This window comes from Micromesistius poutassou (assembly GCF_964030765.1).
Source record: "Micromesistius poutassou genome assembly, chromosome: 22".
Taxonomy (NCBI): Eukaryota; Metazoa; Chordata; class Actinopteri; order Gadiformes; family Gadidae; genus Micromesistius; species Micromesistius poutassou.
In genome coordinates this window covers 6903648-6920732 of record NC_140292.1, presented here as the reverse complement: position 1 = coordinate 6920732, position 17085 = coordinate 6903648, and the positions used below count along the sequence as shown (strand labels likewise).

General features: G+C 46.2%; 1 protein-coding gene across 2 annotated transcripts; it reads right to left on the bottom strand.

Annotated features, from left to right (window-relative positions):
• Window positions 1-1342: 1342 nt before the first annotated feature.
• Window positions 1343-7780, bottom strand: LOC311367820 (eosinophil peroxidase-like; the record flags this gene model as incomplete). Of its 2 annotated transcripts, XM_084486651.1 has the most annotated exons (14): window positions 2063-2173; window positions 2341-2375; window positions 2482-2702; window positions 2952-3189; window positions 3327-3497; window positions 3606-3864; window positions 4096-4256; window positions 4391-4754; window positions 4837-5043; window positions 5158-5287; window positions 5613-5745; window positions 5972-6147; window positions 7445-7526; window positions 7714-7780. In XM_084486651.1, the coding sequence occupies 14 exons, from the start codon at window positions 7778-7780 to the stop codon at window positions 2063-2065; spliced, it is 2355 nt and encodes a 784-aa protein (XP_084342777.1). The 2 variants fall into 2 exon arrangements, with proteins under 2 accessions (XP_084342776.1, XP_084342777.1); XM_084486650.1 differs by lacking the exons at window positions 7445-7526; window positions 7714-7780 and adding an exon at window positions 1343-1718 and having other exon boundaries at window positions 2102-2173; window positions 5972-6105.
• Between the last annotated feature and the right edge of the window lie 9305 nt (window positions 7781-17085).

The following is a 17085-nucleotide window of genomic DNA, read 5'->3' as shown; positions in this document are numbered from 1 at the left end:
TCTAAAAACGGGGCAGTTCACACTGCTGCACCGGGCGGCGATTAGTTTTATTTTGGTTGAGAGTAGGCCTAGGCTAGAGTTGCTGTGTTTCGCCATTCTCCACTATTTCTGCATTGTTCGCTGGAGCTTAGTTTGTTTAGATCCCGCTAGTTGGATACATTGCATTCTTTCGTAGTGGCGACTTCTCGACTGCAAGGGAAGCTCGGCTTCCCCTAAAATTCCCCGAAAATTAAATGGTCAGATATATACTGTTGTGTTAACATTTCATTGATTAAAAATGCGTTAGAACACGTTCATCTCGAAGACGAGTTCGTTCAGAATCAGCTGCTTATCGCAGGTCGACTGACTCGATGTCCTTCTCATACACTTACGTGTTTAATTTGCGTGTGTTTAGACAGATGGGCGTGCACACACGCGCACCAAGCATCACCCGCATTCATTCATTATTTTAAACACTCACTCGCGGTAAAACTATGTTTTCTCACGATCAAATACTCATCAATCCTAAAAGTAATGGGCTTGTACACGATGTCTTTGTCAAGAACATTGTGTTTGCTGTACGGTGTTTGCAGATGCATTGATTTAAAAGTAGGCCTACAATTTACCGCTGTATCAGCTGTTCTTTCCCAAATCATTTAACCAATCATTTAGGCCTACCCTAAAACTAGATTTTGTTTTGGAAGCCTGGAATATACTTTCTCGAATGTATTATTGTTATTATTATTATTATTATATTAACGCATACCTTTAGATGATCAACTGAACTTGATCAACTGTTTCAATGTATTTGTGATTTGATCTTGTGTGGGACGGTATTGATTACCCAAACAAACATATTGCGTCAACAAACGAAAACCAATCATCAAACAAGAAACAGGTAGTTGTCCTTTGTATCTTCCCAGGCTGTCTCATGGAAACAAGCCATGACCTACAGATTATCTTTTGAATCAGAATTATTTGAGATCTATTCATCCTGACGCTGATGGGAAAGAGAAGCAGTGTTGAAAGATGGCCCATTTGTCTTCCAATTTTTGGAAAGATTAATGGATTTAGTGTGTATCTTTTTGTGTTGTTGGATCCATGGCCTGTTTACAGCATTGCAGTTCCATCAATGGCCACCCGGGTGTGCCAGACGTCCACTTGGTTAAATCGCGTAAATCCAAAACATATTATCTTGAATGAACAATTCCAACCACTGAAGAATGATTTATTCAAAGCAGTTGTTGCGCTACATATTATACAGTTGGATTAGATCAGATTCAAACATAATTCATTGAAACAATGCCTAAAATGTCCATGGTAACATTGAACATACTTTGTTGTTAGTAGTTAGTTAGTTGCTTAGTTGCTTAGTTGTTGCGCTACATATTATACAGGTTAAAAAATGTTGGATTACATCAGATTCAAACAATTGATTTGTGCAAATACATTTAGTGCATAAACCAAACAGAAACAAAATGCCTAAAATGTCCATGGTAACATTGAACATACTTTGACAAAGTAATTACATTGTCAGAGTTGTGGTGAAACATTTCAGTGTATGTTTCATGGTGTAACAGTGGTCCTTAAGGGGCCTACGGCATTGAGAGAAGAAGCAGTTTATGGAATGGTGCGACACAAATTCACCGTAAAGTCAAGCAGGTAAAGACAGTAAACGGGTTGCATTGATTAGAATTCTTTCTTTCAAGGGCCAGGCTCACCTCTTATGCATAGGGAACCTTCAGAGGAGGAAAACACAAGCAGAAGGTAATGTTAGTGTAACAGCTTGATCATGTGTCAGATGTTCATGTACTGGCTCAGTCTACAATGTCTGTACTGTCTATGCGAGGCGCTTGTAGGATTATGAAAAATGAGCAGCAGCTGATCCTTGTTTAAGTCATGAGTGAATCTGTGCAAAATGGGGATTAGGTCACAGACCTTAATGATCTGTCCTAAGTTTTTCTATAATATAACTCATTGACGAATTTCACAAGCAATGAAAGCGGGAGTAAATCATATCCAATAACCAATAAGAAGACCGATAATTGTTCAGAAGATCACACGTCCTTATTCCTGAACTAGCTCATTCTTCTCGTCCTACAGAGATATGAGACATAACCACCTTATTTTCCTCTTCCATCTGCAGCTCCTTCTTTCCCAGGATGATCTGCTCTGCCTGGTTCAGCTTGGTCCTCTGGATTCAAACAGGATAATAAAAATCAGTATGCGTCATCTCTTCTCCCTCAGTATTTAAACATCAGTGTATTAAAAAGAAAAGGGGGAGGATCTGTGGGCAAGTAAGGGAATTTAACCTATCAATAAGTGTGTTGTCCTTGATAAAGAAATATTACTAATTATTACCTCAGCTTCAATGGCTGCAAGAACTTCATTTTTGCCTGCAAAAACAAACAAGGCTTTTAAAAACAGGATTCAATAAAATGTGCACGCTAATGTTTTTTTCTGAAGTGAAAGTGAGCCTTTGACCACATCCCTGTTCCTCACCTGATGCCGGCGCAAGGTAGGGCCTCTCTCTCCATGGCAAGAGGCTTATGCTTGTGACTTTGGAGCAGGGGACCAGGCGGTTGCTACGGCTGAGGAGGCTGAAGGGGTCCTGGGGGACACTGGAGATGCCCGTGTTGTCGCAGATGATCCTGGCCAGGGAGGCAGTGCGCAGCACATTCCTCTGGCTGGGGCTGAACACGCCCGAATTCTCGTACCACAACCTGTCCACGGCAAAGACCTCAATGTTGTTCATGAGATGGATCGTGCCTGGGTAGTGAAGTGGGCCTCCCATGATTTCCACATACACTACAGACCCCTACCCCGCTTCTGCTCCTCAATCACCTGCCTCATAATTCAACTCAAACTTGCATCATCAATCATCCTCAAGTTTATCTAGATCAAACCGGGTCGCCCTTCTTTCCGTTTTGCACCCCAACGTCAATCCGGTCTGTACATGTCTGCATGCGTACCTGTCTCCCTGGCGGATGTTCTTGAACTGGTGGGCGATGAGGCAGGAGAACAGAGGGCCCACACGGCCTCCCTTGACCAAGGGTTCTGCCACGCCTCCCAGCCACACGTCGATGTTGCTGGGTGTTCCGTACAGCTGCAGGAGCCTGGTCGCCAGGCCCGCATTGTTCAGAACCCGAGCCAGCTCGGCCTGGTTGCGAGGCTGCGACAGCCCACACAACTTACGCCACGCGTTGTAGCCTAGCGTGTTTAGTAAAAGAGGTGGATTTCCATCAGATCGCAAAGCCTTTGCAGCATCAATTGAATAAAGGTAAACTGAATCAAGCGAGCAAAGAGGCAGCAGACGAGAGGAGGAGAGGCTTTTAGGGGATAGGTACCAGGGATGGCGTGGTCCCGGCTCCTCTGCATGTTGAGCGCCCCCAGGTCCAGAGCCAGGTGCTCGACAAACTCGAAGAGCCTCTCCCGCAACGCGTTCACCAGCGTGGGACTCCGAACGTTCAGTTTGGCAGGACGGCCCGCAAGACCTCGGATCAGGGGGTCGATCCCGCCTGTAACGAACCAACAACAATGTGAAGAAAACGATCTTGCTTGAAAGTCATGTTTCTTGCAAACATGAATGTGTCCTCTCTGCTCCTCTCTGTGTCCTCTCTGCTCACCTTCGAATACGATCCTCCAGGGGCTGAAGAAGGCCTTGAAGAGCGGCACGTTTGGGATGTAGGTGTTCTCCCGGTAGTTGTCGTCCAGGCGAGCTAGGAAGGGCTGGAGGGCCAGGTGAGCGAAGCGGTAGGCAGCAGTGGCGAACACGTTGGCGATGCTGGGGTCCACTTTGGGGTTGTAGCCCGGGTAGCGGCCCAGCTGTCTGGACATGGCCTCGTCACCCACGATGTGGGGCAGGTAGTCCCTGAAAACAAACACCTAAGGAGGAGGAAATACACGTGGTGAGGAGGAGGAAGTGCACGTATTGAGGAGGTACGCGTGGTGAGGTGGAGGAGAAACTCTTGTTGCTGAGGAGGATGAGGGAAAAGAGGTAGAGGAGGAGGGACACATGTTGAGGGGGGGAGGGGAGGAGAAGTACAGTCAGTAGAGGATGTATCGGAGATGTGAGAGTAGAGGAGATGGATAAAGAGGTGCGGGGGCGGGGCTTACCTGAGTGTACGCGCCCATGATTTTACGAGCCTCTTGGTAGAGGGTCTCACCGTCCCACTGCGGGTTTAGCTTCTTGAGTTCGCGCGCCAGACGGTTGTGTTCTCGCAGGAACAGGGTGTGGAGGGACGTCAGGGCAATGTTCTCATCGACACGCACGTCACCTGGAAACACGACACAAGCTGTACACAATCGTATTGACACAACACTAGTCGGGAGTCTACAAACTGTTTGCCAGCTGAGAGAGAGAGAGAGAGAGAGAGAGAGAGAGAGAGAGCACGCGAACGTATGTGCCAACCTGCAATGAAACAGGGCACCTCCTCGGCATTGCTGTCGTTTGTGACTCTCCTGCGTGTAGCGCATATTTCGGGCAGCAGGGGGCTGAACGGCAGCAGCTCCCGGCCGTTGTCCCTGAACTTGTCGTTGACACGCAGGAGGCCCGCATCGCTCGTGAGGTTGCGGAGGTTCAACGCCAGCTTCTCCTCCGACCCGTACACCTGTCCCAGGTCCAGGAACGCCGTCAGGGTGTTGATCTGCTCCCGCTTATTCGCCACGCCCCCAAAATTGAATGCCGAATTTCCGGTTCCACACACAGGCGCCGATCGGAAGACTGGGATGCAGCTGTCTGGGCCAGTTGGCAAACGGGGGTCCCCGCGGGGGATCTGTGTAGTAGAGTGCCGTGTACAACATATAGGTCGTACTACACAATAAAAGCTCCAACAGGAACCCAGTTGGTGAGCATACCTGAATGGGGAAGCAGGGTTCGGCGCGCTCGCAGCTGTCGTCACAGTTGAGGCCGTTGCTGAAGGAGCGGATGCTGGGGGAGAAGGGTGTGAAGCTGAGGTCGTGGTCGTTCCACTGGCCGAACAGGGTCGTCATGTGGGTAAATTCAGTGTCATTGACCACGGCCCTGTCCGTCGTCGCCAGGATGCGGTTGGACACCTCTCTGACCTATGGAGGACAGACACAGCCGTTGTAGATAAACATTTTATAGTGGCCGCACGTGGGTTTTACTGGCACGCGATGCTGCTGCTGCTGCCGCCACCGCCGCATGGGCTGACATACCAGAGGGAGAACGAAGTTGTTGAAGCGACGGGTTCTATCCCAGCCGTTGGGCAAAGTGACGCCATCGTCATACTGAGCGGGGAGCAACCGCTTGAAGGGGGTGTTGGAGGCCCCCAGGCGAGGGTTCATCCTGTTGACAGCACGTTGAAACCCTTTTACTTTGAAACTTCCCTCTCTCCCTCCATTGAACGGTGCACATGTTACTTGTGGTTGGGGGATGTCTTAAAATCTGATGTCTTAAAATCTGTAATGAGTTGACACACACCGTCCGCCTCCACGTCTAGTTTTCACAATCTTTCAATCATTTTTCATCACTTCTGTCCACATATCGTTGGTGGTAATCAACGGCATTTGCATTTATTTGAATTGTAATGTTTCAAAATAACCGTAGAATGGGGAAAAACTCATCCTTTGTCTGCACTACAAGTTGACGGGAATAAAACAGTGGCTCTTACATGTTGTTGCAGACGCTGGTGGCGGTCCTGTACTTGTCCAGGTTCTGAATGGTGCCACAGGGCGGATCGCTGACCCTGACTGCACATCCAGAGATCCTCGAGAGAGCCTCCAGGTCTTCACGAGAGAGCAGATCTGGAGGACAGCAGACATAGGTTCAGAAAACAGTGTGGGTGGGCGGGTGTGTTCGAGTGAGGATGTGTGTGCATGCACAAAGCCCATGTGTGTCGATATGCATGTGTGCGTACACATTCACATCGTGTATGACCCCACCCGGAGTCACCAACACCTCTCTGCCACTTTACCTGCCCTTAATAAAACTCCTGCGTGCACACAAACAACAGAGCGGCGTGCGCCTGACCTGTGGCGTTGAGCGAGCGTTTGTGCACGCGGTGGACGCGGTCGTGTAGCAGGCGCAGCGTCTGGGCCATGTAGTCGGCAGAGCGCACGGCCGAGCGGGCGTCTCCACGCGGCTGCTTCATGAGACGCAGGATGTCCGCCGGAGAGACGACCTCTCGACGAACCCTGCTCAGACTCCTGGCGGGGGAGTGGGGGGGGGGGAGGTATGGTTATGGTACGGTTAAGGTACGATCATGGGAACCATAGCAGCATTAACATGATTATCATCACGTTAATTGTGAAAGTGAAACGGGTATGTAATGGTCATTTTTTCTATCAATCACCGTTGTTGATTATAGTTGAATCATTAGACCAGGGATTCCCAAAGTGTGGTACGCGCACCCCCAGGGGTAGGCCTACGCGAGCTGCTACCAGGGGGTGCGCGAGATGAAAAATGTAATGGCGGTCTGGTGTAATATTACCTCGTTTTTATTTATTTTATCTGTTTCGAAGCCTATTCTCTTTAATGTTGTGGATCGTTTGTAGCTTCATTGCAATTTAATTCAATGTAGCCTACTGTCGTTCTAATTTCCATAACCCTTGTGTTATGGAAGACAACGGTGTTCCATAACACACTTTTCAATTTTCGCTTCCAAATATTTATTTAAAAACGAAAACATCTGTTTTAGTGCGTGTGTGTTAAATTAAATGGGTTTATATCTTAAACAAATAGTTCCGTTGCAAATAGGAGGCGCGCAGCATCAATATCCTAACTAAAAAAAGTAAGTCGGCCAACGCAGACACATTTAGCAGATTGTAAATTGACATGAGACATTGTAAACGTTCACAATCCTGCTCTATGCTCTGTGATATTTTGTTTATCATCATTTCTATTAACTTCTGCGTGGCGCACACGCAACAGTTGTCATGTAGATCGGTCGTCGGCCCGTCTTTTGCGCGGATCACACATGAGCACCAGAATGTAAATTGTCATGAGACATGAAACGTTCACAATTCTGCTCTATGCGCTGTGATATTTTGTTTATCATCATTTCTATTAACTTCTGCGAGGCGCATAAAGTGGTCATGTAGATCGGTCGTCTGCCTGTCTATTGCGCGTATCACACATGAGCAGATCTTGCACACAACGTCAGTCGTGTCCCTTGGCTGTCCTATTTGTTGGATATTTGTTGATGTTGTTATTGTCATGCGTGTTCTGGTTATTTGCGCATGATTAAACATGAGTCTTTATATGGCGATAAAACAAAGCTTTGTTTTGTTTCCTTATTTTTGAAGTGGGGATTGGGGGTGCGCCAATCCGGTTGGGACGTAGAAGGGGGTGCGCAGGGAAAAAAGTTTGGGAACCGCTGCATTAGACGAATGGAAAAGTGACTTTAATGCATAAAGTGGAAGTATCCTGTTACAGTATTGTTTTCTGTAAGGTGATTGTTAAAAATTCTCGTTAAGACAGAATAAGATTCAACAACAAACTCACTCATCTCGCGAGTACTTGTAAGTATCATCCACCAGTTTTTTGGCCTCTTCAAAGCACTCCATAAGATAGGGACGACCCAGACCTTCAGATACAAGAGCATTAATCAAATAACCATAAGATAGAACTTCAAATACAAGAGCATTGATAAAATAAACCATAAGATAGAAGAAGTTAAGGACAATCCAAACCTTCAGCTACAACAGTATAATAAAATGGACAAATGTATTCAAAACGTCACGTTTTTGGAAGGTAATTGTTTAAAAGCTTACTTGATGGGTTTGAATGGGCCTGCATCACGCAGATGCACAGCGTTACAACGCAGACAAGCAGGTTCATCTATAAGTGAACAAAACACAGAACATCAACGTTAAGCATGATGCACCGGCTAGGTCCCTCGTCGAAAATAAGTTATCTTACCTTAAAGTACAGCTTAAAGTACACTGAGAACAATGTGAAGGTGAAGTCCCAGTGTCAGCCTATTTATAGTGAGAGTCTTGGGCCTCACCCAGGATTGCTGTCAATAAATCAGTAAATCCTAAAGTTCCTACTTCCTTCTTCTAGCTGAACTGGATTAACTTAAATGTGTCATTCAGTCAACCAACTTCTTGTGCAACAAAAGCTTTAAGTAGCATCTAACTATCATACTAACTAACCAACCAACCAACCATTCTATTTGTAGCATATAGGTTTTTTTTCAGATTGAAAAAATAACCTTACACATACAACAGAGTACAATAGTTAATCACTCCTAATATTAAGCAGTAATGCGGATGTAAAAATGTGCTTAAGGTTAACTATCTGTCCTCTCCTATGACAAACACTATTTCTGGTAATAAGGAAAGAAAATATTTTTTTCCTGGTATTCTAAAAAAGGTAAGGTTATGTTAAAAATGTAGGTGTTAGTGGGCCCCTAATACAGTACTTGAAGACGTTCAAGAAATTCAGCCTTGGTGCAGAGTTACAGCCACTACGAGCCAGTCCCACAATGAGCTCTCCACAAACGTGCCGTTTTTAGAGGCGGGTCAAGGTGGAGGGTGGGGGTGTGGCCCTGAGCAGCTTGTGGCCACGGTACCATGCACTAGTGTTTACAGTGGAACACTGAACAGTCCGGGTGCTCCGGCGGGAGTCCTAGAACTCTATATCTATATAATATCATATTATATTTAGATATCTATATTATATTATATATATTATCATGGTCAAAAGCTGCTTGCGCCTCTGGATGATATTATGAATCTCAAGCGACTGCATCGGGTTCTCTGACGCATCTGGTTCTTCCACGTCAATATTAAGTACCGCGAAATGGAGGAGAAAGGGATTGTTACCCGCGATTGTTGCCCGGGGTTGTCTGCATCGGGTTGGTTGAGAAGGGCAGCGGTCCATCGGACCCTTGCGGTCCGACAGTTTAAGTGAAAGCCAACACGGTTTAAGTGAAAGCCAACACGGCATTCTGGCGACCTCCTCTCTGATGGCGTTCCTACGGGCTTCTGGGACCCGGTAGGGTGGGACGCGCACTGTGACACCTGGGGCCGTTTTAATATCATGTTGGGATACCGTGGTCCGGCCGGGTATCTGTTTTCGTCTCCCACGGGGACCTCCGGTATGCTGCGCCGGGCAGCCAGAACCAGGGGAGCCGGTACCGGTGGGGAGGTACAGGTCCGCCACTGCTTCAGCAGGTTGACATGGTAGAGCTGGGTGGGTTTGTGTCTCCCGGGCTGCCTTACCCTGTAATTCACCTCTCCCACTCTGTCGACCACCTCGTATGGCCCCTGCCACTTGGCCAGGAAGTTGCACTCAGCGGTTGGTAACAGGACCAGGACCAACTCCCCGGGCCGAAATATGCGTAGCTGGGCCCCCCGGTTGTAGACCCGTGCCTGGGCCTGCTGGGCCTGTCAGAGGTGGTCCCGGAAGGTGGGCCAGACCTGAGCCATGCGACTCTGCACCTGCTTTACATGGTACACCATGGAGCGATATGGGGAGGGCCGACTCTCCCAAGCCTCCTTGGCGAGGTCGAGGAGTCCCCTTGGTCTCCTCCCATACAATAACTCGAAGAAGGAAAACCTTGTGGAGGCTTGGGGTACTTGGAGCACATGAGGCAGGAGCTGGTCCCAATTCTTTCCGTCAGTCTCCATGGCCTTCTTGAGCATTTGCTTGAGGGTCTTGTTGAATCTCAACAAGCCCATCGGTCTGGGGGTGGTACACTGAGGTACGAAGCTGTTTCACCTGGAGAAGCTCTTTCATTACCCGTGACATGAAGCAGGACCCCTGGTCTGTTAGTACCTCCCTGGCTATCCCCACCCGACTGAACAGAAGCATGAGCTCCTTAGCTACGGTCTTAGCGGTGGCGGTGCGGAGGGGCAGGGCTTCCGGGTACCGGGTGGCATAGTCCACCATAACCAGTATGTACCTATGACCCCGGCTGGTCTTGGGGAGCGGCCCGACAATGTCCAGTGCTAACCGGTCAAATGGTACTAGACGGTTTCGGACCGAGGGTCTCTGGGCCGTGTGCTGGCATTCCGGGCAAGCCTGACAGTACTGGACGACATCTCTCTTCACCCCAGACCAATAAAAGCGGTCTAAAATCCTTTCCCTTGTTTTATCCATGCCTAGATGTGCCCCTAACATATGGGAGTGTGCCATGAACAGGACTTTGCTAACATACGGGCGGGGTACCACTAGTTGTTCAGTCAGTACCCCCCCTCTCTCTACTACCCGGTACAATAGGCCCGCCTTGGCGCTGAAGTGTGGGTGAGGTAAGCTACTCACCGATTCCCTTGCTTGGCCTTCATGGGCGAGGACATGGCTCCAGGCATGCTTCAGGACATCGTCCTGTAGCTGGGCGCTGGCGAACGGTCGGTCCGTTCCTCCCCCCCCTTGTTGGGGAAAAATCTCGGAGAGCTCGTGAGAGGTGAGCTCTCACATCCTCCTGGGAGGGAGGTCGGCTCGGTGGCCGTCACTGTGTCCGGGGTGTCTAGGAGAGGCTTAGAGTCCGCTCGGTGGGGTCCTCCTGTTGAGTGGCCTGGGGTGCCTGGTGGGGTGGGCCATCCCCCCCCCCCCCCCGGTCCCGTCACCCTCTCCAGACGACTCTGCTGGGGATGAGTGGGCCACCCAAGCACCATAAGCGGGGCAGCCTGGTCGAACGTGCGTTCGTGGCGGTACCCGACGTGGTCGGGGGCCCGGTTCGGGGTTCCACAGCCGGTGGAATATTGTGCAGTCCCTCCCAATGAGTAGGGGTACGGGGAGGTGGGGCACAATCCCGGCCCGTACCGTAAACACCCCTCGGGGGGTTCGCACCACCATTTGGCATGTTTCGTACGTGCGGGTGTCCCCATGCACACAGGCGACATCCATGGGCTCCCCCCACCTTTCATCCGCTAGTTCCGGCCATAGGAGGGTCACGACACTGCCGGTATCCAGGAGGGCCTGAGTGTCCTTACCACCTACCCGGGCTGGGAGGTTTGGGGCACCTTGCTTCTGATGTGCCAAACAGGTTGTTAGGAGACACAGTCCTGCCCATCCCTCGTCGGCGAAGGTGGAAGGCATGGAAACATCCAGGCTTCCGGGGCATTGGCGGGCTAGATGACCTAGCTGTCTGCAGTTAAACACCGTCGATCCTCTCGGGGTTCCTGGGAGGGGGTCGGCGGCCTCGGTGGGGGTGCACGTTGAGAGGGATCTGGTCCTCAGCGGTCCCTCCGCATCTCGACGGGTCACGATGGGGTCCAGATGCTGGAACTCAGTTGCTGGGCGACCTGCCAGTTCTACAGTGTCGGGGTTCTCCGGGCGTCCGGCAGGAGCTGACGGATGGTGTTATCTATCAGCACCCTATCCAGGATGCTGGGTCCGTCATCTGCCGTGAGCCACCTCCGGATAAGCCTACCATGTTGGGAGATCTGAGTCCATACGGCGCCTCTGGCGTCAAATCGCCAGTCATGGAAGCGCTGCACCCGGGCAGCGAGGCTATGGCCATAGTAGGCCAATATCGCCTGTTTTATCGCCGGGCACTGACTGGCCCGCTCTGGTGTTAGATCCTGGCTTTCCTGCTGGGCGGGTCCGGTGAGGAAGGGGGACAGTATGTCCCGCAGAAGGACGAGGCTCTCGGTGGTGTCTCTCTGGGCAGCGGCTGCCAGAGCTTGGTCCCGCTGCTGACGCTGGGCGGCAGCCGTGGCTGCGGCTCCGTCCGGGTTCTGCATTGACGTGTGGGCGTGTACTCCAAAAATATTGGAAACCTGTGGTATACTGTGTCCACCGCTGCCCCTCTTGATCGCCTGGGGCGTGGTGCTGGGGCCGGGTTGCCACAACACACACACATGATCGGATGGATATTCCTATATAGCCTATTATTATAGCTTACATACTAATATTTTAAAACATAAGAATGCAAAATGCATTCTGGGATATTTATTGGTCCCAAGTCACCTCCAATGTATCCTCAATGGAATGGCCAGTTTAAGTTTTAGTGTGCTGCTTTTGTGCTGTTTGTGTATGTGTAGTTGTTTGTATAGGTATGTGTATTTATTGGACCATGAGTCTGAAAATAAAGTTGATTGATTGATTTAAGAACACATCAAGAACACTTCCAGGTTGTTCGACTGTATTTGACTTGATGCAAACTTTGAATTGGAACAGTACTTGGGCTACGACTGATGACGTTTCACAAGAACGCAAGTACACAAGTACAGAAAATAATGCGAATTGAGAAACGGCCATAGGTTTTTAAGGCAGATTTGTTCACCATGAGGATATTCATGTGTGAACAAAGTCAAAGGGGTCACGAGATATGCTCTTTAAAAAATGAAATTTTTGGATTATTGCTATAGCGCCACCTTTGGGCCAATCAGTGTAATATTTCTCTGTTAATCTTGAGTCAGCCTCTACAGCTGTAAAAAGTTTCATAAAAAGCGTGCAAGCGGTTTAGATTGTAAGTCAAACGTGGCGGAATAATAATAAAAACACCAACAATAACAATAGGTTGCCTCGCACCTTGTGCTTGCCCCCCTAACTACTTGGCTGTTGGAGTCAAGAAATACATACCATAAAGGATCCTGATCCCTTACAGCAGCAAGTTTTATCACTTGCACGAAACCTTTATCTGAGGTGCGGCCGTTTAGGAAGACAGTACACAAGTAAACTTTTCAGGCTCATATATTGCAATATGTTATGAGCCTGAACTTACAACCACTCTAAAACAGCCTCTATAATTTGCTAGGATATCTAACTTTTCAACCATTTTTAAGACTGTGAAACACAGCGACACACCTGCAGTATTTTGCTAAATGATCGAGATGACTCACATCTCCAATATACTCATATTCTTAATTGAGTTGGCCTGGAAATATATAACTTTCTTCAAGATTGGGCTAGTGAAGCCATGCATTCATGAAATGCAGGGTCCTGCATTTGCCAGACTATGTACTTTTATTTACATTGGATCAGGTTAGGCTTGTACCAAACAATAATCACGTCTTCACTAGAACACTGAACTGCATTGACAATCTCACTGTCACTGCAACTGACACTTATCATACATCCTTTCTAGCACGTGGAACGTTCCAATCTCCTTAGAAAACATTACAAATTTAGCTATTCTGTATAATGCCATTCAGTGGACTCTATCATCAAAAGCACCCTAAAAGCTCAAAACGTAGTCTACCACACTGTTATAACTACTAAACCATTTTAAGACCTTACCCTTGGCTGTTGGGACCTGCCTCTGTCCTGCTTACAGGTTGCATAACTTCCTTCCCCCTAATAAAAATATGTTGTTTTTGCATTCTTCCTGTTTGTTGATCTGAGCTGACGCCTTGATCTGCCTCAAATCAAATATTGAACTGCTTTTGGTATTTTCATACACCCCTGACAGTAGTTTGAAGTAATACAACATTTTAATAATTATTACCTCCCACTATGTGTCAGAAGCAACAATAACATTATAACCTACAACTTTATATTAATAATGCACCTTTATGACCATTTCTTTGTCAAATGGGTTTACATTTTCTATGAAACTACCTACTTTGATTAAAAACATCTTTATATTTAATAAATTCAGTTCTTAATGTACAACTGCAACAATATAGGTTAAAGAATAAGAGCTCAAAACTAAAAAATAAACCATTGTAAGAGCTCACGTGTAGCACTGTTCCTCCACCTGCCTCTTACCTGCTAACACTTGCTGGTTGTATGACTTCCTTCCCCTAATAAAAAGCATAAAGAGAAAATATATAGGCTAGCACTGCTAGTTTGCTGAGTTTTATTATAATGAAATTAACCTATTATCTCAATGTGTCAAATGTAGCTATGACAATGTCTTTGTAAATATTTAGTGAGTCATTGTTGTCCTTAAACAACAACATACATTAGGCAATTTTGTTCATAACATAGATGTTCAAGTTGAAGATATTGATTGATATTGCTTTCCTAATCACCTTCTCCGCCCCTCTCAAAGGGCTGCTTGGGCCTTAAGATGACCTACACAAGGTAACGTATAGAAAGTAGAAGGTAACATACAGAAAGTAACAGTGTGTGTGTGTTCGCGTGGGCTTTATCAGCCTATTGTATTGTGCTGATAAAACCCAGCAAAGGGTTCCATCCTGTCCCTCCTCTGTCCACCTGTCCATCCTCTACCCATCCTTCACACCAGACTGGCTGCCCTCCATATATAAGAATCAGTGGTTTGCGATGCTCCACACAGGGATGTGACAACGACACACTACAAACTTTGTATCAAAGATTTGAGGCTGTGATGCTCTAGAATCTTTGTATCGTTCACGTCACGTGCAACGTGTGACGTGAACGATACATGCAGACTGCATGTTTTACATTGTTACTGCATGATGCAGTAACAATGCAGAAAACACAGTAAACACTGCCCGTGAGCTCCAGCTGTTTGCGGGATTCCCTCGCGCAACTGGTGGCGGGGTTCCCTCCATGTCAACAATGGATACGTCATTGATATTCCCCCAAAATTCTGGCATGCCAAACCTTTCGTTGTGGGGTTTTTGAATGTTGCAGACGAAAAAATCGCAGATTGCAAGCATGTCACATTACAAGACCTTGTCTCGTCGCCGACTTTTCAAAATCGTGTAAGATCCTGCAAATTTGTTGGCGACAAACAATTTGGGGCAAAGTCTGTCTGAAATTGTGTAGTCTGAACCAGTCCTAAGGGTTTTCTAGTACACTGGAAATGTTTTGAGACTGTGAAAAGCCAAGAGGTTTGTGTGGAATATAAACTTATCTGGAAAAGATACAGCACAGAAAAAGAAAGTAGAACATAAATAAATGTATATTTGTTTTACATTTATTTGATTGTTCTGAACATTTCAATTTATACAGGTTTGTAAGCATTTAAAAAATACATTGTTTATGGGGAAATATCAGTATAGCTCATAGTGTGTGAGTTAAGTAATTCCACAGTGGAGGCACCGCCTCATTATTTCTTGATTCTTTCAATCAAATTTTAAAAGCCTGTGATACTAACTATCTATTGGTAAACAGGAGATTTAGCCAAATCACCATCAACTGCTAAGCACTTAGGATCCTGTTCATTAAAATATTTATATGATGCCAGTACCATGCCAGTACCATCATCTTCAATCTGATGCAAGCTACTACAGGGAGCCAGTGGAGGTCCCGGAAGAGGGGGGTCACATGGGAGAATTTAGGTAGGTTGAACACGAGGCGCGCTGCCGCGTTCTGGATACGCTGCAAAAGTTTAAACGCAGAGTGATGTTCTCGACAGTGACCAGTAATAATAGTAATAATAATACATAGATTTTATATAGCACTTTTCTAGGTACCCAAAGACGCTTTACAAAAACACAAAACAAAAAGGATACAAATGGACAATACATACAGTACATACATGCATACAGACACATACAGATACTCAAAAACAACAATACAGAGAGAGTAGATAGGAAAATAAGAAAGAGAGCGGAAAATTGGTGGAAAATTGGAAAATTATTCATCAGGTGTTGTGTTGTAACTGATGTTGAAGAGATGGGTTTTGAGATGACTTTTGAAAGATGGCAGTGAATCAGAGTTACGGATGGCCAGGGGGATGGAGTTCCAGAGGGTAGTAAGTCCATGTGTGGGCAATCTTTCCCTGGCATTAGGAGGAGCTCAGTCTTGTTGAGGTTAAACCTCAGGTGATGGGCAGTCGTTCAAGTGCTGACCGCTGCCAGACATTCAGATATGCGTGTTGCAATCAGGGCTTTGTCAGAGGAGGGGACATAGAGTGTCGTCAGCAGAAAAACCGTGTGATGTAATTACAGAGCCCAGAGATCTGGTATAGACGGAGAACAGAAGGGGCCCCAGTACAGAGCCTGCATGCATGCAAAGTAATGTAGTGGGTTGTAAAGTCGATTTATCCTATTTTGAATCTGAGCCTTAAATACATTTTTAAAGACGTAGGAAAAGGTGTGCATAGAGACAAAAAATGTGCTGTATAGGTTAAACAAAGGCTATTGCATGAGTGACCTTACTGGTCGATGATGTACAAGACAGCAATAGCCTGAACAAGATAGCCCCGCCCCCAAATTAAGTGTATTGCTTGAGATGATGTCATCTGGAAACTTGATCAGCTGTTTGGTTTTATTTATTTTTGTCATAAAGCATTAAACATCTGCTTTTGATCAATAGGGTTTTGTTGGTGTTGTATATAAAGCAGATTTTTGATTTTGATTGCATATTGCATCAACCATTGATAACCAATCATCAAACTAAGTAAAAAACAGTATCCTGGCAGTATCCTGTTTATCTTCCCGGGCTGTCAAGCCATAAATAGAAACAAGCCATAACCTACAGATAACATTTTGAATCAGAATTATTTGAGATCTATTCATCTTGACACTGATGGGAAAGAGAAGTAGTGTTGAGAGATTGCTTATTTATTTTTCCTTTTTTAAAATTAAATATTAAAGGATTTGAAGGTTATTACAAAACAATTAATCTTGATTGAACCATTTCAACCACAGAGGAAGAATGTATCCAAAGCACTTTTTGCGTTTAATATGAGACAGGTTAAAAAAAATTCAAGATGTGTTATAATATGTCAGATTAAAATTGAGTAACAGACAGAATTGATTAGTGCAAATACATTTAGTCAATAAACAAAACAAAAACAAGGCCTAAAAAGTCCATGGTAAAAATCTTACCAGCTCTGACAAAGTACTTTATGTAAATACTAAAATTCCATTGTCAAAGTTGTGGTTAAACATTTCAGTGTACTATATTTCATGGTGTGGTCCTAAATAATAACAGTGGTTCTAAATAATGGGGTGATTTTTATATTAGCAAACAGTATTTTAAAAGATAGAAATATAGAAATAAAGAAAAAACGGCTGTGAAGGAAGAATTGGTTTGTTGAATGGTGCATGACACAAGTTTGTCATTAAGTCAAGGAGGAAGACAGTAACCAGGTTGCGTTGATAAGAATTCTTTCAAGGGCCAGGTTCACCTGGCCCTTGGGAAACCTTCAGAGGAGGAAAACACAAGCAGAAGGTAATGTTAGAGTAACAGCTTGATCACGTGTCAGATGTTCATGTACTGGCTCGGTCTTTAATGGCTGCACTGTTGTAAAGCTATGCGAGGCGCTTGTAGGGTTTAAAACAATTTCAGCAGCTGATCCTTGTTTAAGTCAT